Source organism: Dromaius novaehollandiae, chromosome Z (assembly GCF_036370855.1).
Source record: "Dromaius novaehollandiae isolate bDroNov1 chromosome Z, bDroNov1.hap1, whole genome shotgun sequence".
NCBI classification, from domain to species: domain Eukaryota; kingdom Metazoa; phylum Chordata; class Aves; order Casuariiformes; family Dromaiidae; genus Dromaius; species Dromaius novaehollandiae.
The window spans coordinates 73,434,834-73,458,186 of NC_088132.1; the positions used below are offsets into that span (position 1 = coordinate 73,434,834).

Sequence of the window (23,353 nt, forward strand, 5' to 3'; positions counted from 1 at the left end):
CTCCTACCCCCACAAGCCATTTTTTACAAAACAGCTTGTTTGTACAACAACTTTGAGAAAACATTACTACAAAACACAATCAAACTTTGAATTTGCTGTTACCCTTGATCACTGAAACCAGAAGCTCAAAAAAATGGACAGCATTATATGGCTGATAACAACATGCAGAGCTCCCTTACAGGATACAAAGGGAGTTCCTTGTGGGGAATTCCAGCTTCTTGGCGTAATAACCAGCTATTAATTTCACAGGGCTGTTCCTAGGGGCTCACTTTTCAGAGTTGTCCACTGCAGCTTCCTTACTTTCCTGATTGTTTTCCAAATCAGGATACCAAATTAAAAGAACCATTATTCCAGATCCATTCTCCCACAGCCTATGCTTTCACTTCAGAAGATCCAGGAATGACATTCACATGTCTGGTTATAAACTCCTTTAATCATTAGCAGACTGTCAACGAATCAGTCATCTCAAGGGTCTCTTTTTATTTTAAAAAATAATTTTACAAAAATCAGGAGTGATGTAGCTTGAACATCACTGCCAGCTGATATGTTTCAAATGTTGAACTTGTCAAGCCATTGAAATATTTATAGCTGGAGCAAGTTCACCAACATGTCCTATGCAGCATTTGCAAGTGCCCTTCAGCCAGAAGGCAAGCTAAGTGCCTTGCATGTAAACCACGTGAGAAGAGTGACACAGTCTCAGAGTTTCCTTGCTCTGCTAGGAAAAAGTCTGCCTCTACTGCTCAGCATTATAGTCCACTGCTTTACATACTTGGAACAGCTTTGAAGGGTCTGTCAGTCTACAGGCCAGCCTGGGTATTGTGGGGGTGTCTGCTCACCTGCATAAATCCTCCTTTTTCTTCTAGCCCCATGAAGGCATTATTCTAACCAGAAAGTTATGATTATCTCTGCAAAGTGACTTGTAGATCAGAGGGAGGTGAAGAGCAGTAACTATCACAGTAGAGTTTTCTCAGTCAGGGTGCAGGCTCTCTCTTTATTTAGATATATCCTTGCAGGGAAGATCACTGCATTAGAATTTGCTCCTTCCCTAGCAAGCAGCTCCAGGCTGCTGAAATCTGGATCCAGGCCCAGGTCTAATTTGCACTGGCTACACTGAAATTTAATACTACAGTTTGCAACAAGCCTCTCAAAGCAGCAGGTGCAACAGACCACTTTTTCTGTGCTGAGTTAAATCCAGGCAGATGAAACCTTTTATTAGAGCTTAAAAAACCCCTATACAGTAACTGCTGAAACTAGGACCACAGGCAGTAGGTAAGGTGTTATACGCAGACCAGATGAAGTAGGGACCTGGCTGGATTGTTGCTGTGACACATTTCCTCCATCGATAGCTCAGAGACTCAAAGAGAACTCCCAATAAATATCAGATGGTTAGTGTGCAAAAATCCCAATTCAAAATGAGGAAAGAGTCTAAACTTCTATAAAGGAGCCAAGAAAACATAACAGTAAAGGCTGCACCAAAAAAAAAGCTCCATTTAGACAGCTCAGCAGCACTGGCAGGACAGATTCTCATTCTGGCTTTCCACCTAGTAATCCCACTGATGCTAGCTTTATAGCACTGTGTAACAAACCAGTGAGCAAGTCCCAGTCTCTCAATATCACTGTGTCTTTGACTGTGTTTATGCATTTTAGGTCCCTCTGCTGGCAGTCAGATTGATAGGATTTGGTGGAGCCTTCTGCTCCCTGGAACTCATGGTTGATACATGAACCTTTCTGAATAAAATACCAGCCACCACAGAGAAATTCTGCAGACGCCCCTGAGCCCTCACTAAGTTCCTCTGAAACTTGACCACACTGATCATCAGGGGAGGGTGAAAGAGCAACCAGATCACACTTCATCTGTTGCACTGACCAACAGCACCAGCAGAGTGAAGGGCAGGACACCCTGCACCAGTAGTGAAATAGCATCTGTCCCTCTGCTATCTCTTGTATAATTTCCATCATCAGATGTCCATGTGTCTCAGAAGACAGAAGTTGACTCAGTCTGTTAAGGTGAGAAAAGCCACCTGGTGTTGGAGGCTCCCAGCTGAGTCCTAGCTAAGGTATGGGCTCCTCCATGCTAGATTTTATGGCTTGATCTATATGGGAGCCTGAAATTCTTTCGCCCTTCTATTTTAAGTCTAAAAGAAATGGCTAGTACCCAGCTACAACACCTGAGATGGCTCTGACAATGATCATTTACAACAAGAGCGGATTTGCATTGCAGATACAGGGCAGACTGATGAATGTCAAGTCCTTGTCCCTTGGTCAACTAGGCACTTCTCTGAGCTTGCAGCACCTCCAGACTGCAGATGCAGGAAGAGGGTTGTGCTTGTGGCACTGGCCATCTTCTGAGAAACTGGATTAACCATTAGTGTGGAAGGAGGTTATTTCCGACTCATACTTTCCAAAGTGCTTTTGTACATTATAGTCAAAAGGCTACAAAATTACATATATTACAAAGATTGGGGATTTGGGGTTTGTATGGCTGGACCTAAGGCACACCTGGGGTCAATACTGTCAACCCAGGAATATGGCCCAGAATGGACTCATGACAGAAACAAAGGCAGGCACGTGAATGAAAAAGGCATCACCAATTCTGTCTGTTCCTCAGCCTGGACTTCACTTTGTTCTGAGGTATTTAGTTAAAGGGAGAAAAAATGGCATCATAAACAATCTTGGTGAGTGAAAGAGCCTCCCACAGCATGTTCTCTCTCTTGTTCCAGGGAGGCCCTCTGGAATACAAAACAGCTTTTAAAAAATATCTGTTTTAATTCATCCTGCCCTCCCCACTCTTCCCTTACTTCCCTAGGAGCAGCATATATCTTTGGAACAGAAGCTGCAGTCGGAGACTGCAAGTAGGTAAAAGAAAAGGTCCAAGTCCTTGCTTTGGTAGCCCACAGGGCAGAGCTCTGAGCAGCCACTGGCTCAGTGCTTTGCAGGGAGCACAGCCTCCTTTCCTGACAGCCCTCTAGGTTTTCTTTTCTTTCTTTCTTTCTTTTTTTTCCTTTTTCTTTTCTTTTCTTTTTTTTTTTTACAGTCCCTTGTGTTTGTTTTTGTCACTATTGGGTGAGAATGTTCCTGTTGTAGCAAAAGGTGATTTTGGCCGCATGTTTCTTCCAGACATAATGAGCGCTCCAAAACCATGCTGATGGGAGAAGGCATAGCCAGAGCGGCGGGTACTGGTCCGACGCAGACGCCTCTTGGGTGAGGGTGGAGGTGGCGTCTTCTTGGCTTCTTTGATCTTGAGAAGGACCTGAAATCAGAAAATAAGACTGAACAAGTGGGAAATGCATCGTTATCCATGAGCACAGCAAAAGAGGAGTTCAGAAGGGAAAATAAAGGTATGGGTCCAAAGCCAAAAATGATTGACAAAACAGGAGGATGGCAGGAGGGGCTGCAGAGCAGGAACTGAACTTGCAGCACCAGGGTAGCACTTCAGCAAAAGAAAAAGCAAATCTTACTGCAAAAGGCATTATTGGGAATGTCATCCCATGTAAGACATGGGAGAGAATGATATCCATTTGTTACTCCTCACAGCACTGTGAGGCCTCAGTTAGGGTATTGCTGAAGCTCTTTCAGGCACTTCAGTCAAAAAACCAAACATATGAAAGTCAAAGAAGTTCAGGAAGTATGATCTATAAATAAAAATTGAAAAATTGGCTTACTTTAGAAAACAGACTACTAAAGGGGATCTGCAATATTTAAAGGCTTTTTATGATGAGAATGGTGATCAATAGATTCTCATATTCCTTGGGAAAAGGGAAAGTGCCAGTGGCTCAGCAGGATCCAGATGCCCAACCTCTGTCCTGCCCGCTTGGGACAATGGCAGCTGTAGGTACTTGGGTACTCTGGCCATCAGCCTGTGTTTAGTTCTTTTCAGGGTAGGGATTTCTCTAGCAAAAAACCTAAACGCTCCTCTCCTGTGACAATTCACTTCCCAAATTCTGAAGGAGGTAGAAAAGTGAAGTGATTTGGCATTAGAGAGAGAGGCTAAGCCAAAGCATTAAGACTGGGATTCCGGGTCACATCTGTGTCTAAGTGTTCTACCAAGCCGAAGAGTAAATTCAGCCCACTTCCGCGTATTTTGGACAATCTGAACCTCCTCCTTTAACAGTGTGCTGAGGACCTTCCAACCCAGCAATCTTCTCTAGCACCCCCTACGCCCTCTGCCAGGGCTCGGAATTCCCCTTCACTCATCCTCAGACAGTCCTGGAGCATCTGGGGACCTTTACAGGCATCTCAAGGATGATCAAGGCAGCCACTGAGGACTAAGTGCCATCCCTTGAGACTTTGCTCAGAGATACTGGTGTCTCACAGCTTAGTGTAGGAAGAGGAAGGAAGCACCAGGTGGCAGCAACATTTAGCAGATATCCCTGTTTGAAAGGCAGCCCGGAGAGCTGTATTTATGCTGATCTTGTTCAGGAGTTCCTCGACTGTAGTGCACTGGGCACTCCCTGCCCCTTCCATCTCTCTCAGCCTCTCCTTGCCCTGATGGCCTCATCTTCGTATTTTTGGGCATGGGAGGGCAGCTGGTTTCAAAAGGGGAATATAACCATTGGCTATAAAGGAGATCAATTTACAAGCCAAAAAACCCCCCAGCAAACATGTATGCATGGCCAGGGGGTGAAGGAGTGCAGTCTGCCAGGCTAAAAGCTGTATGGCAGCAAGGTGTCACTGCTGACTGTGAAATATGCCCTTGCTTTGTCACTGAGCCACACCCTGAAACTCTGCACCTAAAAATAGTGCTGCTTCCTCACTCCAGTGCAATCTAATCCATATCTAAATAATCTCAGCATTGCTCCCAGCTGCAGAGGGCTTAAACTGTGCCAAAACACATGCTCAATCCTCCTTTTAAGGGATTAGGAGACAGAAGGATGGCAGCACTTGCACCTCCGGGGACATACACTAAGCAATGCCAGGCCCCTGCAATAAGGCCCTGCAGTTGGCTTAGGTGAGAAAGGTTTCTGGTTTATGAGCGTATTTCCTTACTTTATCACTGGCAGTGGGCTTTAACTGAGCCTTCAGGAATCGATAGCCAACTACAGGCAGCACACAGAGGGCAATGCTGAGGAAGATTGCTAGCCACACATTTGGTTGGCTGAGGGTGTTTCGAGCCGTACCTGAAAAATAAGAGCATCATTAAAACTGTGACAGTAGCACCTCTCACTCTTATTCACCTTGAGTCTTCCGTTCTCTGAGATCCCAAAGCACTTAGCAAACAGAACATAAAGCAGACCCTTTTATCCGACAGTGAAATCAGCTTGCTGCAGGGAGGACAGTAACATCATCATAACTGTCTTAGATGAGCAAAGAAGAAAACAGCATTCAGGTTGAACTGCAGCAACTACTCAGGGAGACAAAGATGTCAGAGTGAATGCCTCATCCCATCACAAACAGTCAAATCACTGTGACAGATTGATAGATAAATATTCAAGAGACCTTCTTCAGCTGCAATCCAGCCCACTAGTCTTTTGCCAGGACTCCAGTTAAAAAGGAAGAATACTATTTCCTCATTTGCCAGTACTGTTACCTGAAGCATATGAGGTACTAACTCTTGAGTGTCCAACAGATGGTAGGATCACAGTCCTTTACGAAAGGAGCATGCATTGCTCTGGGTGTCTGCACAGACAGAGTAGCCTAACGGGTTTATTGGCAGAGCAGCTGCCATGTGGTAACATGACACTGACACATTCTTTGAAACCAAAGTGCTCACTGTTGGCTCCTCCGAAAACTGAAGGAATGTAGGATAGAACAAACAGCCTGCAAAAGCCTCATTACAGCATTTAATGATGCTGTTGTTGGCAGTAAAGTTGCTGAATGTCTTCTTTTCAGTTAGCCAAAATCTGCTGTATTACAACTCTGCTGAAATTACAGTGACCAGGTTAACTGAGTCCAGACTTGAAGAACTTCCATTAAAAATGGTCTCACGGTGAGATCTTAATAAGTGGTACTCAACATTATGGGTATTTTGGCCTAGGTACAGAGCAGCATATATAGATGGCCCTGGTAAGTGGGTTACCAGCTGTCTTTGGAAACTGAACAGACACTCTGCCTTCTCTCACTCAGAACTTTTGATACTAAAAGCCACCTCTACAGTGCATCTGGCCACCTACCTGGAAAATACCTTACAACTGACCTGCATCTCAGATATTTCTAAAATGGCCAAGCACCTTGGAACTGCAGACGGGCAGAACAAATGGCTTAACAAATCCAAAAAGAAAGGCATTGATTACTCACCAATTTGATATTTGAAACAACAAACTTTGGGATTTTAGAAGCAGAGTTTCATAACAAAGCTCTATCAGTACTGGATATAGATGGACAGAGCTATTTAAAATGGCTAAATTACTTTGCTAAACTTTTGTCTTCCTCCTGCTCACAGTCTCAAGAGAGAGATTCATTTTTATATTATTCTTTAGCTTTTGCCTGTGTTCAGAAAGATTTTATATAATGTAAGGTTGCTGGATTTCTATGCCTTCTCACACCAACACATTAACTTATTTAGAAGAGAACACACACACTTCTGCAAACAAAATGTTCCTAAATATTTGTAAGGATTGGACATCTGGAAATAGAACAGCAAAGAGCTAGCAGAAAGTTTTCCATCCACTTCTGTGGACTTATTTAAAGGATCATTGCTGTGGCTATTTGAAAGTGCATGCTTTTGCAAGGAAGTGAACATGGGACACATGTCCACATAGATAGATGGGATTCAAAATAAGCATTCCTAGCAGCCTGCAGAAATACCATGGCATTTCTTGTAAAAATGGCAATCAATATGTTCTGTAGCATGTTACTGCCTTTCTGAGAGCTCTTCCTATGCACTTACTAGAAACACTTGACAGAGTTAAGCCCAGCACTTTGCCCATTTTGAATGCAATTGAGATTTGTCACAGGGCTTACCAACAAATGGGAATGAGGCTGTGAAGATCAGGTACATGCCATCACTATACATGGTGAAGGTGATGGCAAAGTAAACAGAAAGGCTGCCCCAGATGAAGAACTGGTTCACAACTGTCCAGTAAGCGGTGTCCAAGCCAATCTAAAAGAATAGAGCAATACAGCTGCTGTCAGTGCCTTAGTTATTTAGCATACCTATGCTGAATGCAGCTAGAGATCTTGTCCACCACTCTGTACCCTGCCACCTCACCCCCACAAGAGAGAAGCTCCTGGCCTCTCCCATGAACCCATATTAGAAACAGTATGTACTATCAGATACACAGACACAATTCAAGGCTCAAGAAATACCCAAGCCACAGATCATAGGATGCTGAAAGAACATTCAAGGCAAACATTACTACATTTGCCTTGTTCTCGCCCTTTTCCAGAGCATTCACTGGTGACCAGTACTTGAGACAGGATACTAGGTTCAAAGCAGCTGTTGCTTATGTCCTTTCCCCATGCTGCGATCTAGCTATCCAAAATTAGAAGGAGCCTATAACACCTCAGACAGCAGAAACCATTATCTAGAGAGGTGAGACAGATTAGTTTTTCTTTTAAGAAGTTTCTCTCATCCTGCCAATATCATCTGAATTTTTCACCATCCTAATCTCAGCCACTTCTTGCAGCAAGTGCAGCCCTAGCATTCACATCACGCATCGAACCAGGCTGCAGAGGCAGCACCACGATGGAGGCCTTATAAATGACTGCCTGATAGCAGACAGACAATCCTGTGCTTTAAACCCATTCTGAAAAACTGATATGAGTCCTTCTCTTCTCCCAGCCGTAACTGTTTTATTTACTATGACTGCAAACTTCCCAGGGCAGAGGTTCTGTCTTCCTGTGGCCCTGATCCTTCATGACACAAATTCACACTTCTTTTGAAAGACTGCAAGAGGCAGCAGCAAACTGAATGCTATCAGGATCTCAAGTGGCCCCTCCAGATGCTGCCTCCATAAAACAGTAACTAATTCCTAAAAGCATTACCAGGGATGCTTTACCTGTACAGACACCACAATCAGTAGGCAGGTCTGGGCCATCAACGCAAAGGACTGGTAGTCAGCAATGGCTTTCCCATCGCTTCTCATTGTATTGTACATGGCCCCATAAGGGATGAAGAAGAGAATGAGGGAACTGTAGATCCCATGCAACATGCAGTTGACGAACACTATTTTGTTAAAGTAAAGGTTTTGCTGGCCAGGCACATAGAGCTGAGGAAACAGCATACTCCAGCGATCATCCACATCCTGAAAGCAGAGAGGAGATGATTAGAGCTTTTTGCTGGCACCTACCCAGCTGACCTCACAAGACCACTTAATGTTGCCATACCCCTGAGAAGGCACATTTCCACTAGAAAAAGCTTTGCACACAATTCACTCATTTGTGCTGACTAGCATGCCACATCCCAAGGTCACCTAGGTACATCTTACATATTGAATTTCACCTTTCTCGTGCTGAAACAAATGACAAGTGCTACAAAAAATGAAGGCACATTTCTTCTTAAGCAGGCTGCATGTCCTGCTTTCCTGAAAGGTTTCTGGAAGCTAATGGATAGGAAATACCTCCAGTGGGTCCACACATAAGCAAGGCCCTCTGACTTACATTCCTTAAAAGAGCTGAACACAGTGAACCACTGTGTGAGTAGCAAGTGCATTTATAAAAGGCATGTAGAAGCAGCTTTATTGCTTCTATATATTGCTGAACAATAATAGCATATGAGGTAGAAATGCATGTGTGAAATTACTGCAGGAAGGGCTCCATTAAAAAGGCTGAACAAAGAAAATCTGGCTTATGAGATCTTCAGAGGTCTAGTTCATTCACTGTTCTGTATGGTCATTAAAAAGATACCAGTCAGGCTTTAGGGAATAGAGCTAATAGGACATGACTACATCAGGGGAGTGTTGCAATGGCAGCTTTTACTGTAGTCAACAGGCTAACCCAAAAGCCCCACCACACACTGAAACCCACTGTCCAGTTCAAGGCAATATACAGTCTCCTCCCTTGTGCATCCTTTCTTGTGCTCCTAGTTATCACTGGCAAGAAACTGCTTCAGGGGTTACCACAATAGCTAGCCAAAGAGTCAGCTGCTTTTGCTTCATGGAACCAGTCCAAAGCACCCCTATAAAAATATCCAAGTAGTGACAGAAACAATACCTGATCAAAGAGGCTCATTCCTAGCACCGGGAGGGAGGTATATACCAAATTGTAAAGCGTAATGAACCACTCATCATATACAGTCTAAAGAGAAAAGCAGAGCATGGAGTTAGCAAAAGGCTGCCTTTTCCATCTCTCCTAAAAGTATACACAATGAAATGCTGGAACATCTTGTTCAAAACAGTTCTGAGACCAAAAATACAATGTCAAGCTCAACAATCCGTAACTGGTCATTACCAGAAGCTGAGGGAATACGCAGGGGAAGGATCACTTTACGCTAGTTCTGTTTTCTACATATCCACTACTGGCCACAGCCAGAACAGCATACTGGGCCAAAGAGCCCTTTGGCCTGGCCCAGTATGACCATACTGGGCCAAAGAGCCCTTTGGCCTGGCCCAGTATGACCGTTCTTGAGTCCTAATGAGATGGCAACCCTGGTGCAGTCTGCCTGTAACTATTTCATGCCTGTATTTGCAGAAGGCAACATTCACCTCTAGGCAGAAATAAAATGCCAGAACAGCACTGGAGTCCCATCTAAGCCCAGCACGAAAGGCACATTGCTGGTCACTTCAAACACACTGGCCAAGATATTCAGTTCTCAGTGGCAGTGCTCCTGCGTGAGAGAAAGCTCTGAGCACCAAGACAGCAGTGACAGGGCAGACACCCCTGGTCCCCAGCCGGCCCAGGGCCCTCATCTGCCTGCAGTGCTGCCCCAGGTACTGCTGAGCTGCTGGCACAGCGGCAGTCACCAGGTGGGAGCTGCGGGCTACCGCAAGCTGCAAGCTGGCAAGCAAGGACGGCAGCATGCTTCCTGCACCATTGCACCCTCGGCCCCAGGACTAACATTTTCACACTAACTGTGCTTTCCTGGTGCTGGAGAGGGGTGGAGATATGTTTGCCTTAAACTAACCCTGCATATTTCATTGCATGGGATTTGCTTCTCTTACAAGCTGCTGCAACACACAGGCAATCTGGGGTTAAACTAACTGCTTTAAATGTACTACTAAGGCAGCCATAGGCCCTATATAGTTCTGCATCAAACTGGTCAGACGTCTGTCTAATCTGTGTGCTTATTTGATGGCTGTAGTCAGTCTGAACACTTTCAAAAATCCCATGAGGTAGCTATCTGCTTCATAATGCACCTAAACATCTTCAGGCATCTGTCCTTTACCATCAGTCCAATGAAGAAAGCAATATCTGCATTAAACTGGAACAGCTGGAGAAGACAGGCCTGTGTATCTTTCAGTGAGGCGGAGGGAATGGCTTATTTTATTTACACTTTTAAAATGTTTCCAGATATTTTGCTTGAAAATGTTAAACATGATCATGAGAAAAAAGAAGCTGACTTACCTGTGCTGAGAAGCCAGAGAAGAATCCATACCAGAAATGCACTAATGTGAAGGCAAAATTCTTATAGAAGAAGTATTTGAGGAACTTGCACATGCGGATGTAGGACCACCGGCCATGGACTAAGAGCAGGCGCTGGAGGTAACGAAACTGTGCAAAGGAGAAGTCACTGGACAAGACTGCCTGCATCCCCTCCTGGCCACTGATGCCAACCCCGATGTGGGCAGCTGCAACAAGAAGATTATCGGTCATGTCATTACAATGGGAGCTTTGATAACTCCAGTTTTCAGATGTCCCCCACACTGGGACACTGTGTTAATTCCCTCCCAGCCTGACTAGAAAAAGTCAAATGTAAAGTTATTTATGAAAAAAATTGATTTGGGGAAACTAATTTTTTCAACAGCATCACGATTTTTGCTATGGTGATTCATTTACAATAACTGGGCTTATGTTATTTGAATGGAATTACACCCTCAGTGACAATACATGTTTTCTTTCTTAATGTTTATCATCAGCACAAAACATCGCTGCTGTTATGAAGAAACACCTTTAATTTCTATTGAGATGTGACTTGTATTTATATGCATGCATGTTCTTTCTTCTAGCAGCCCTAAAACATCACTCCAAACCAACAAACTCCTTACAAATTTCTAAAATGCGGTGGTACAAGGCAGACTGTAACCATTTTATATTTTTGAGGCCTTATTAGTTGAATCAAATAATTAGACAGAAGAAGCACGTCTCTTTTAATAGTAACTTGGGTTTATTAAACATGGACATAAGTTTAATGTGACAGCTAATTATACAGCTTTAACTAATGAGAACAATCTTGATGGCTGGAGGTTGTTTAGATTGAAAGGTTTCCATGGAACAGTGAGTTGATAAAATCCCAAAGTCCCAACCCTCTCGGAGTGGCGGGGTTCATTTCTAATTATCATGTACATTTTAACTTGCTTTTCTTATCCTTTCTTGACTGGCTGCCTGACTTATCTCCCTTGAAGCTCCCTACTTAGCCTTTGCTTTCTTAATTAAAAGGCTCCAGTTAATCAATTTTTGCAAATTAACACAAGGAAGATTAGTAAAAGGCCCTTCTGAATAATCTTAATTTAATTATACCTAGTTAAGGGATTTTTTTCATAAGTTCATTGAGGTAATGTAGCACCAAATGATGCTCAAGGACAAAGGAGCTAGAGGCTTGTTTTTTTGTAATACAAAGGAGATAAATGACAAGCAGCCCCAGGCGACATGGAAATGCTAAAAAATTCATCTAACATTATACAGACTATTTACAAGCATGAAGATTTTCTTTTTGCATTGCTGATAGGCCATCTCTCTGAAATAAATTTGCTTATTCTTAGCATTGCCACTGTGATGGTAGTCACACAGACATAGGTGGACATGTCACAGCCCCTACAGGCTTTTGTCTACTCTGGAGGCAAGAAGTGAGCAACACCTGACCCCAGGGAGCAGTGGAGTGAGGGAACCAGTGGATCTAAATTTGAGGACTTCAGAGGATGAAGGTCAATTTGACACAGTCAGGCATGCTGACAAAAATTGAATCCTTGTGCCTTGGCACAGGACATAAGGGTTGAGAAGTCTCCCTGTGAGCAGGAGCATAACAGTTGAACTTCCCATTCTCTTCAGTCTAGTAAAGTGCCCATGCTGGCTCAGCATTGCCAGGTTTTATCATACTCTCCCAGTAACAAAGCTGTAAACAAAACATGCTTGAAAGATCAGTGGATAGAAATGAAGAAATAGACAGTAAGTGCAGTCTTAGCTTCCCGTGTCTCTGGTGGCAGCAGCACCAGTACCAGTCTTGTGTACCCTCGAAGGTAATAGACACAAGTGGCCCCAAGTGACAGTGCTCTGCAGAAACCTCCAGAAACTTAGACCCAGCCACCTTGATCCCACAAAGAGGACTATACAGAAGCCATTCAAATAAGCAATTCTGCTGCCAAGCCCTATAGTCTGAAGTATGCTCACAGCAAAGAGCTGCTCCTGCCCACTTCGTGTAGCAAGTAACGGCAGCACAGCAGCCCACCAGTTTGCTAGAGCATGCTGGCCATCAGCCAGGACACAATGCTGTTACTCACTTTTGATCATGCTGACATCGTTGGCCCCATCTCCGATTGCCAGGGTCACAGCCTTCTTGTACTTCTTCACCAGCTCCACCACTTGGGCCTTCTGCAGTGGAGTCACCCGGCAGCAGATCACCACTTTGCACATGCAGGCTGTTCTCACCAGCTCCAGCTCCAGATTCCCTTCCAGTGCATAGGCCTGAGAAGAAAGTGCAAGGGCAGTCAGACTAGCAGTGACTCAGCCTTACAAAGCAGAAACAGTGGGAAGAAAGTAAGAATTAAACTAGTTCTTTCATTCAGCATAAGGAAGGTATGAGATGCCTGAAAGGTCTCCAGGGCTGAGCTGATATTCTCAGTGCTGCAGCAAGTGTTCTCTCCCCAAAAATGCCTATCTCGTCTTTACTAGAAGTGACCTCAACTGAATCTGGCCGTTTGGTCAAAGGGAATATCCACGCTGCACAATATAATGCCACGCAGAATACACCTGCCAGCTTGGGATCTTGGAAGCATCACAGCCATATTAATACAAAACTTCATCTGGCTAATGTATCCTGACAGTGCAGTAGAACTGTCAAACAATAGGAGCAGTGCATTAACACAGCTGCTTCTGGACCTGAGCTAGCTCGCGTATCTCCATGCGAGTGAATTCCTGCTCATCTTTCCTAGTTTATTTTTTAAGCTCTGACAGACCTGTGCTATAAATAGAATAGATTTCAACTTGGGAGTACTTAATTTAAAAAAAAATGGGAAAAGCTATACTCAGGTAGGCATGATAAAGCAAAACGCTAAACCAGACAGAATGCAACTTTGTTCTAGAGTGCTGAGCTTTTAATTCAGTCATTGTGTTATTCCTATTCCGGAAGTGTACAGTTAATTGGGTGTCTGGTTACCCCTCCAGCTCTGCATGGGAAGGAGGGAGCAGTGCTAGCTTTTCATATTTCTTACTGATTGTGCTGCTTGGGTCTGTGCTTTGGTGTCTCTACTCAGCAGACATTCATGGAAGGAATCTACATTACTCTCTCCTCCTCTAAGCCATTACAGTAAGGTGGCTGCCCTTTCTGCGTAAGGCAGCCAATCCTTAAGCCAGATGCCCTTTCTTCTTAAAACAGAGAGCTGTGAATCACTAACGCCCCCGCTTCCCTGCCATCAGTGACAGGCAGGCTTGCTCAACAAAAGAGACCTTTTCGTGATTTAGTTTTAGCATACTAGCCAGTCACTGCAGTTCGAGTTGGTTTTTTTCACTCAGCATCCTGACTGCACAGCACTAGCAAAAATGTTATCATACAGTAACTGTTAATGGCACTGCACACATTGTGTGACGATGCCATTACAGACACTGCTGTGCCTCTGTTCTTTTGCTTTGTTTAAGCAAGACCACATGTGTACATAGTCCCAGTGCTGCCACCAGCAGCCATCACAAGTCTTACAAATGATGCTCTTGTATACATATCTCTCTGATCCTTTATGTGTGCAGTTGATTACAAGAAAGTGGAGAACAATGCATTTCAGTTCTTACTGAATTGCATTCTCTGTTTCTCAAAGTATCACTCCAATTTATGAAAATTATTTTCAAATCTAATCTTGAACTCCCTCAAGTCTGCAGTTCCTCCCAGGCTGGTGTTATCTGCAGATTTAAGAAGCTTGCTCTCTTTTAAGCAGTTAATTAAAACACTCAATATTGAATAGATGTGGGATAACCCCCTGCAGATGCCACTTAACTGTATGCTTTAGACCAACAATGAGCCATTAAGAGCCATAGTTTCCAAGCAGTCCTGCATCTGCCACATAGCAACTTCATCTAGATCATATTACTTCAGTTTGCTTAGAAAAACATCATGGGAGATAGGATAGACATCATATAACTTGACTAATAAATCATTTGATGCTATCTATTAGTGGAAAACAGATATATTTAAGAGAGTATGTTCTTGACACACTTGAAATCCATGTCTGATGTTATCTTACCTTCTTGGTGCATCCATAGACTGCACGATTATTTTTTCAGTAACTGTCTGGAAATCAAAATTAATCCAGCTACCCTACTCCTCCTCCTGTTCACCTAAAATCAGGGCCAATTTTTCCCTGTTCCAGTCTTATGAAACCTTGCTCAGCGCCCTTGATTTCTCAGATAACCGCTAATGGTTCTGAGTTGCTGATGACAATTTTATAAGAATCATCAAGAGCTCTGGACCTAACCTTCAGCTAGGAAAAAAAAACCCTAGACCCCAAGGTTAATTTTTTTAAGAATTTTCAGATTTCCAGTATGTCCCGAAAACAATAAGTTCTTACGAGAACTCAGTCTTAACATGACTGAACCTTCCTTACCAGGCTATGGCCATTGATAACAAGACCGTATACCCCATTTGCTTGTTCGTCAGGTAGAAGTTGTGCTTTTTTGGAAGATTTTTCAAACTTAATGTTAACTTCATCACTGTCCAGAAAGGAGTCTGGCTTCATCTTTTCCCTTGCATTCCTAAAAAAAACACCCAGAATAATAATTAATAGTTTGTAAACAAAGATATACATATATATTTTATTAAATCAACTTTACGAAAATAAAAATGTTATACTTCCTTTTGTTAGTTTAGTTCAATTTTCTCTGTAACCCCACCACAACATGCATGGATTAGCTGCTCTTGTTCATGCAGTTCACCCACATGCTTCTGAGACTCTAATAAGTGTGTGCTAAACGTGGGCTGACTTAAAGTCTAACAAATCATGTGAGTGTCATGAAGGACATTATCCCAAAAGCCATCCCAGCTTTCTGTGCATGTTGTCTGGCAACTACCTCCCTCAGAAGAAAAGGGCCTGACTTCCCCATTTTCCCCTGAACCTAAGAACTGGTGTTTCCTGAGCAGGCCTTGGGAGCAACGCAAATTTCTAGACAGTACTAGAAGAGGAATATATCCATGGAAAGAACCACAGTGTGGATGAACTGCAACAGCAGTGGAGCAACTTCACAGCTCAGGCATAGAGTCAAAGGCTTTGTGACTCCAGATCACCTGTCCAATGTCAACCCGTTGTGCCTGCCTGAGTCTGCTTCCTTACACATCTGTGTAGATTTAACCTCTTGGATCAAGAAGTTTCAGAGTTTCTCCTCACAGGAGATTTCTACACCATGTTCAGCTAGCTGCTGGATTATTCAGGGAGTCAGCTAACACTTAGCTAAGGTCCCTGCAGTAAGCAGCACCAGGTAAAACACACAGAAAAGATGGAATACTACAAAGCTGCTTCATTCTGGTGTCAGCACACAGCAGTGAAGCTGCGTATTTCAGCCACTTACCTGAGTTCATTAAGTACGTCATCAGACGTGCTGCCTTCAATAATGAAAACATCTGCCATGTCGTCATTCAGCAAGTTACAGGAGTAACCAATATTCACTGCAGTTTCTGGGAAAGATAAATCGGGAAGATAAGCCATCTTGGCAGCCCTGAATTCACCCCACAATCTCTGTGGCCTTTTTAGATACAAGACAAAAACTCCCCGTCTCATCCAAGACAGCCCTGAGCCTTTCAGAGCCAACAGTTCAAGCGAGCTAGGAGAGTCACCTTGATGAACATAGCGGCAAATCTCCACTAATAGCTTTGCAAGGCCGCAGAAAGAAAAGAATTCTACCGAAACAAAAAAAGCTTAAAACAGTCATCAAGTCAATGCCCTTGGATCATCCAAAACATTTCAAGTTGATTCAAATTTTTTTCAGGTTATTTCACTTTTTAAAAAACTTTTTTTTTCTTTATTGAAATTTAGGTCAATTCCTCCCCCCCCCCCCAAAAAAAAACCCCAAACATAAGTTCTGAAAAAGAATATCAAGAATTTTTGTTTAGAAAATACTGAAAAACAATGTTTTGGCATTTCATAAGCAAAACTATTTCATTCTGAACCTGACAAAATGAAACACTTGATCTTTCTCAAAAATTCTCTGCTCATTTCTTGGATGAAATGAATTGCAAACAGTTTTGTTCTCCCTGAAATACCATTGTTTCAGCAAAGTTACTATTTATCCCCCAAAATTCACTGGATTCTATTCAAAATTCCTTCCAACTTAATGCTTTCTTCAAAAGCCTTTGTTTCCCCCATTTTCATTCCGGATCATTAATCCCAGGACCAGATTAAAACTGATCTAACATCAGCTGTAGCATTAGGCCATATCCCAGTTCCTGGAAAGCAGGACTAGATTTTTCCAGCCTTCTTCACCAGGACAGGTGACTGTACTAAAGTGATACCTCTTTTTCTCATAGTGGAAAAGAATATGAGGAATATTGCTTCCTGGCTGCTTTTCTTTGCATATGACAGGGACCATGAGATCCTCTCTGTCACCTCTCCAAAGGCAAAGGATGCTATCTATATTCATACTATCTCCAGCCTTAGGACAAGAATTAAGAACAGCTGCTAGCTAAAGCTATCTGGTCCAATTCCAGTTAACTGGAGTTTTGTCTAGATGGCAACCAAGCAAAGCCCTGTAAGCTTATCCTCTGCGCAGCTTTTAAAAGGAGAAAGAATCAGGACATGGGTCTTATCAGAATCATCCCACCAATGGGAGAGAAGAGAAACATCCAAAATTGTAGCCTCTTTACCTTGTTTGTCTCCAGTGAGAACCCATATCTTAATGCTGGCTTTGGCAAGAGTCTCAATGGTCTGTGGGACTCCGTCTTGTAACTTGTCCTCAATCGCTGTGGCACCTAGCAGCTTAACAGAAAACAGTAGGCAACCTGTAAGTCTTCCCATGTCTAACAAAGGAGGAGCATTGGACCCCCAGGTAATTACTCAAGCAAGCACAAATGAAATCCAAGAGCCAGGTTCAGCTGACTTTCATTTTTCCTTAGCAAATCTCCTGTAGAAAGTATGCCCTGATCCTGCAAACAGTCTCGTTTGTAATCTCCCAGACTAAGCTGGACTATGAATTTCTATGAAATTTGCCAACACGTTTGCAGGGCTACAAATAGTCTTTATATTTTTCTATGTGATCCTTTCACAGCAGATAGAGATTTAACTATGTGACTAAAAGAACTGTGGATCCCTGACGCCAAACCTCCATCGGCATCTTCCGGTGTGGAGTTTGCTCCCAGCCATACTGTACAGCAGCTGTCATATGGCTGCACAGCATCTCCTCCAGCCCACAACAGAGCTGTCTCCACCCCTGCTCCATGCTGCCACACAATGCTATAAACCACAGACTGTGCAAGACACAGACTTGCCTTATGATATAGTTACTGCTTTTTCTGCATTTGGAGACACTTGCTGGCTTTAACCTATCGTGAAAGGGACACAAAACTTTCGCTGCTAGCTCAGGTTTAGGCAGCATCTGCCACCACCTACCTCCTGCTGTTGGGGGACTAAATTCAGCATTTGGCTTTCATCCCAATGTCCTTTTTGGCTTCCTGGGATGTTCATAATTCATATGTTAGGGGTGTTATTAATGCACACAACAACTCTGAGGGACCTTCTCTATAAGGATCTCAAAGCTGCACAATCCACATTTTACATCAGTGGTCCATGGTCCAGCTACCAAGAGCTTAAATGCTTGTAGCATACAAAACCACTTCCTGGGAGTACCTGCTCCTCCTTGGCAGCCCTCTGAGTCTGGGTTAGAAGCCCAAAAGCGGACACAGATGTCAAATATGCCCAGGAACACAGAATAAAGGTTTGTATTCCCCACAGACATTGTCTTTCTGGAGCTGCAGAAAAACACAATAGCACTGTTGTATCTGTGACTGGGCACTGATAACAGGGACAGCTGTGCAACCACGCTATGAGTTATGCCAGGCCTCTGCCTGTCTGCCCATGGCTTGTTATAAGAGCAGTTGGACAAACAAGCATGCTTCCTTCCTTACTGTGACTCTTCCTTAATTTTTAGGAGAGTCAATGTTAAAATGTATTTTTGTGTTATTCAAAGCTCTGAACATAACCATTCCATCCCTTTTCCACCATGCTGCCTTTATCTCCTGACTCCTTCTAACTATCCCTAGCGTTAAACTCAGGGACTCCCATTCTTAACTGTCAACCAGACTGTGATACTTGGCAGTTCTCTACACCTACCTAAGACTCTGCTACTTCCTTCTTGACACTGTCCTTCAAACTCTTTCTCTGTTACAAGCCAGGCTTTCCTACACCCACTCTCTGTCCCTTCCTGCAGCACCTTCTGAAAGTAAAGCCATTCCTGTACAGGGCACAGAGAAGGTCTGGTGTCAACAGAAGTGTTCTCCTTCTGAACCACACTACTTCCTCCTGCAAGCCCATGATCTCTTCTACTCAGACCATGAACTTCATAGTCCTTTCTTGCAAAGCAGGTGGCTCCTTAGCCTCCCAAACCTCTATGTCTTTCCTGCTTTGAACACAACCCATAAGGCATCTTTGTGATGTATTCTCTGGACTGGACAACTAGCACTTTCCATTGCTGTATTGAGACCCAGGAGGGCAGTAGGCTCTGTCCTATGTACTATGCAATTTCCACCTGCCTCCAAAGGTCAGCAGATTCTAGGCTCACATTTACACCTTCGCATGCCCTGCTGGCATCCTGAACATACAGCTAATGGAAGGAGCAACAGTACAACTCCCAGAGTTTCCAAGATTTCAGGAGAGCATGGCTGTGTGTGCAAAAGCTGAATTGCTTCCCCTCAGATCCCACACCTCTTATCCTTTTCATTCATTATTCATGGCTCTAAAACACAGGCAAACCCTGTGACATTCAAAAAGCTGCAGCAATACTCATGGAGAAAAGAATGACTTGAAGATCACAGTTTAGCCCTGTTTCAAACTGACACAAACGACTTCATGGACATCATCCCCCATCTTGCCCGGGGCTGCAAGAACAAAGACGACACTCTTTGAAATGGAGGGGGACCTGGGGATTATTCACTGCCTGCCATTTCAAAGATAGAAGAATAAATACATCAGCCATTTGCATGTACAAAGGATAGCTATGAAATATTTGTGTCCCTGTCATCTTCCTTAAGCTCTGGTATGCTGCTTCATCACAGAAAGCTACTCTGACACCCTTGTGAGTTAAAATAAAACCGTTCCCATGCACTGATGGCTGACACCCCAGTTACTGGCTCTTCACAGAGATGCCAGCGAAAACCCAGGACTGCCATGTTTCAAACCACTCCAGGCACACAACCCACCAAGCTGTTTGCAGAACAATGTTTACTGAAGTCATACTGAGCTGTTTATTGATGAATCGCTATCCCTGCCACCTCCCCCAGAGCTTGGCCCAGATTCCATGAAATACTAACCATTAAATCTTTTTCAATCTCTTCATACAACTCCGACAATTTATCTTCCCTTCCTTCCAAGGCAGTGCTTGCTACATGGTGACGCTTGATCCAGTCCTCAAAGTATTCTTCGTCCAAGTTTTTATAGGCCACAACGAGTGTCCTCAAACCTTCACCAGCAAACTCCTATGAGACAGTGGTGAGGCAGAAGAGGTCAAAGAAGAACAGTCTCCTCACTGGGGTTTACAAAGAACCCTCTTTACAAATAACCATTTTCTTTCAAACTTCTTACCTAAAGTCTGCAAAGGAAAGGTGAAAAATCACACCTTAGACCACAAACCTAGGGGTATTTTTTAACAACTAGTTCCACCTCACTTTATAATTGCCAGCCACTGTCCTTACAGAGACCAGATTCAAAAGGGCTTTCCTATGTTTTCGCTCTAAAACTTTACATTAACGAAGCACTTTTTTCCCTTATTGATATTTCTCAACATGAGATTCAGAATAATGAGCCCTAAACAAAACACACTGAACTCAGCCCTGAATTGAAATTGAGCAGTGCTCAACATTTTCATAGGTGCAAATAGGCTGATCCAACTGTTTGCTTAATGTGAGCACCATCAGTCATGACATCTCAGCAAGTCCTTGTAAGTGCTCTTTCTGCATATGCTTAACTGGAAATACAAATCTCAGTGTTTGGTGGATAACAGAGAACCCTTTCTGCAAAGTGAGGGCCTCCTCCCAATACGAGGACATAAAATTTCTCTCCTTGTGGATTCTGAAAGAGTAGGCTTGATGTAAAGCTGCACAAGGAACCAGCCACACCAACAGCCCATCTCCCGGTGCTCTGGCCCTTCCTTCACCGGCAATGTTCCCTGGCTCCCTCAGGGCAGAGAGCAGAGATGTTTGCGCCATTGCAACCTCTCTGTCAAGGTTTTCTGTTACCTTGTGCTCTGTACCAGCAGAATCTGGCATCAGAAGGGAGTAAATATTGGCCAAAACATCCACCTGTGTGAGTAACCACCTCACAGTGTACACCATCAACGATATAAAAATCCGCAAGTTTGAATGCCACATTTTCCATGCTGCCCAGTCAATATGTCCCTATGTGATCTGGGAGCAGGGGAGGGGAATCAGCATATGCATCAGTGCCTGTGTAGTCCTTCCTGACTGAGGCCTCTCAGATCACAATCACTGCAGATCTAGATCGTATTCAAGAAGGAGAAAGGCTTGGTGGTCATTTACTGATTGCCTGAGTTATTCCAAGACATGCTCAAATGTACTAGGTGCATGCATTGTACAGTAACAGCAGACTTAGGTGCAATTTAGTTACCAAAAAACAGATGTGCAGTGCCATTTCAGATGCCCTTATCTGGCCTCAAGCTCCTACTCTGAAGAAACACAGATCTTCTAAATGTCCTGCATTGTATTTGCCATTTGTGTGCAGATGTCTTGAATATGCTACAGCACTTCAAATGGCACCTGGTGCACATACTTAGGCAACTGCTTTGAGACCAAAGGCTTTATAGATTAATTTCCTTGTCCACTCCCCATGAAAAATAATAAAATACTTAGTGTTTGCGTACTGCTTTTGAGACCTGCTTTTTGTCTCAATACACATTGCATTTCCAGCCCAGAGGAAGGCATGAGAGAGGTTTGAATACATGGACAAAAGGGAACCATCAAATGCAGAGCTGTTGTGCAGAAAGAAGCACTTACATTCAGGTGTTCTGTTGTCTCCTCTTTGAGAGTATCACAGGATGAATGAAGCAGTTCATAAAGAATGGTGTCAGCCCCCTTGCAGTACAAAGTCAAGTCACCTTCTGGACTCCGCACTACAAGGAAGAGGAATAATAATTCTACAAATACCAGACTAAGACACTCAGCATTCATAGCACTTGCATCCAAACAAAGGTTTTTAGAGACATCCCTACTCTGTCGTGTGTTGGCAAATTGCCAGCCAGAAATCGAGATGTACTTTGTTTAGAACAGAAGATAATGCAACTACCCTCAACTTTAGTGTAGCAGCACAGACAGCATTTCCCAAACTGCACCGGTCTGAGCAGATGCTTTGTTAGACTATGTGGTTCCTACAAACAGCACCTCAAGGAGGACATGTATGTTCAAAAGACAAAAACAGTCTGTTCTTAGAGAACCAGTCCTGCTGCCAGTAAAGGTACTGCCACTCTCTTGTTACAGTTATGCCATCCCAGTCACTAAAGTATCTGAGGACTTTGCGAGATTAATAAAGGCTACACTAGGTTTCTTGAATTGTTTCTTCATTTCCATTGTGGGAAATTGGATTTCTCTACTTGTCTTTTCTTTCTCAATTCCCACTTCCTCAGCTTTCGCTGATAATTTTGAAGCTGACTGGAAGGAAGTAGGTTCCTGCTTTCTTATGAAGGAGATGAGATGAGCCTAGTGTCTTCAAGAAGCTGCTCTATCATAGTCGCCCAGCTGTGAAGATGTCCTCCCATCTACGCGGGTTAGATCTTTATCTAGCACTGTTGCTGTGTTACTGAATGGTTGAGGATACCCATCTCAAACACTCAGAAGTAAATGTTATTCAGAAAGTGATACAAAGCAGCTGTTCTTGAGAAAGGCATCAAAGCAGAACAAGGGCAAAATTGAGAGCATAAAAAGTCAGGAAGGAAAGAAGGGACTGAGGGGGACATACCAATAACAGACATTCGCTTGCGCACATTGTTGAAATCAAGAATAGCCAGCAGCTTGTAGATTTTTGTTTCTCCCATTTCCACAACAGTGATGGTCTCCGGTGTGCGAGCCCGAAAAACAAATCCAAAGTTTCTGGCAGCAGTGACGAGGGCTCCCTCATCAGGAGATTGGGCCTGATACACCAAGTTACCTGACATGTAAGAAAAAAAAGTAGTATCACTTCTGCCTTGCTCCTGAGGCTAAACAAATATAAGATCAAAGACCTTCCATAGCAGTTAGCCATCTGCTCTTCTGTCTATCTGCAAAGACGTAGCACTAAAAAGCACCTTGTGACCACAACTCTCCATACAGTTCCATCCACCCTACTCTCCAGGCCAGTGCAAGAGAGACCCTAGCCTCTTTTGGGGGCCTTTATCACTCTCTTTGGAATCTCACTGGGAGGGCAACTTCCTTGGGTTTAATGCCTTCTAGTTACATCCGCATATGTTTTTCTCATCAGTACTTTCACCTTACATGTATTCATGGTTCTAGCCTTTAAAGCACCAGGAAAGATGGAACTTCATCCTAACAGGGCCAGTACTTGCAGGAACACTGGATGAGAAGAGCTAATGAGCCTCCAGTGGCTAAGTGGCATATGCTCTGCTCTTTATAGGAGTTGGTGCAGAGTAGAGGCAGAGTGAGGCAAAGCATCTACGCATCTTCTTGGGGAAGCTGTGGCACTGCAATTTCCAAACTCCAGAGATGTGGTGGTTGCACTAGTATCATTCCACCAAAGAAACACATGAGGAGTGGGGGCACTGATCTTCCCACGTGGCACCTCCAAAGAGACAGATTTGCATGTAGCCATATACTACAAAAAATCACCAGGGGGGTCAAAAGGAACAGTAACAGCTTTTGTGGAGAAAAGACATATTGTGATGCACGTTGGACATTAGCCATTCAGTCTGGTGC

At 43.6% G+C, this 23,353-nt stretch overlaps 1 protein-coding gene across 4 annotated transcripts in view; it reads right to left on the reverse strand.

Moving 5' to 3' along the window:
• Positions 1 to 413: 413 nt before the first annotated feature.
• The window catches only part of LOC112988025 (phospholipid-transporting ATPase ID-like), an 86,505-nt gene continuing 63,565 nt past the window's right edge, over positions 414 to 23,353 (reverse strand). For all 4 annotated transcript variants that reach the window (XM_026108221.2, XM_026108220.2, XM_026108222.2 and 1 more), the window contains 13 exons: positions 22,404 to 22,592; positions 21,446 to 21,561; positions 19,748 to 19,912; positions 17,090 to 17,201; positions 15,799 to 15,904; positions 14,841 to 14,988; positions 12,531 to 12,714; positions 10,441 to 10,664; positions 9,091 to 9,174; positions 7,938 to 8,183; positions 6,901 to 7,039; positions 4,987 to 5,117; positions 414 to 3,250 (listed from right to left, as the gene is read on the reverse strand). In XM_026108221.2, the coding sequence (XP_025964006.2) occupies positions 3,029 to 3,250; positions 4,987 to 5,117; positions 6,901 to 7,039; positions 7,938 to 8,183; positions 9,091 to 9,174; positions 10,441 to 10,664; positions 12,531 to 12,714; positions 14,841 to 14,988; positions 15,799 to 15,904; positions 17,090 to 17,201; positions 19,748 to 19,912; positions 21,446 to 21,561; positions 22,404 to 22,592 (2,066 nt within the window). In that variant the 3' untranslated portion in view covers positions 414 to 3,028. The remainder of the gene's footprint in view (positions 3,251 to 4,986; positions 5,118 to 6,900; positions 7,040 to 7,937; positions 8,184 to 9,090; positions 9,175 to 10,440; positions 10,665 to 12,530; positions 12,715 to 14,840; positions 14,989 to 15,798; positions 15,905 to 17,089; positions 17,202 to 19,747; positions 19,913 to 21,445; positions 21,562 to 22,403; positions 22,593 to 23,353) is intronic.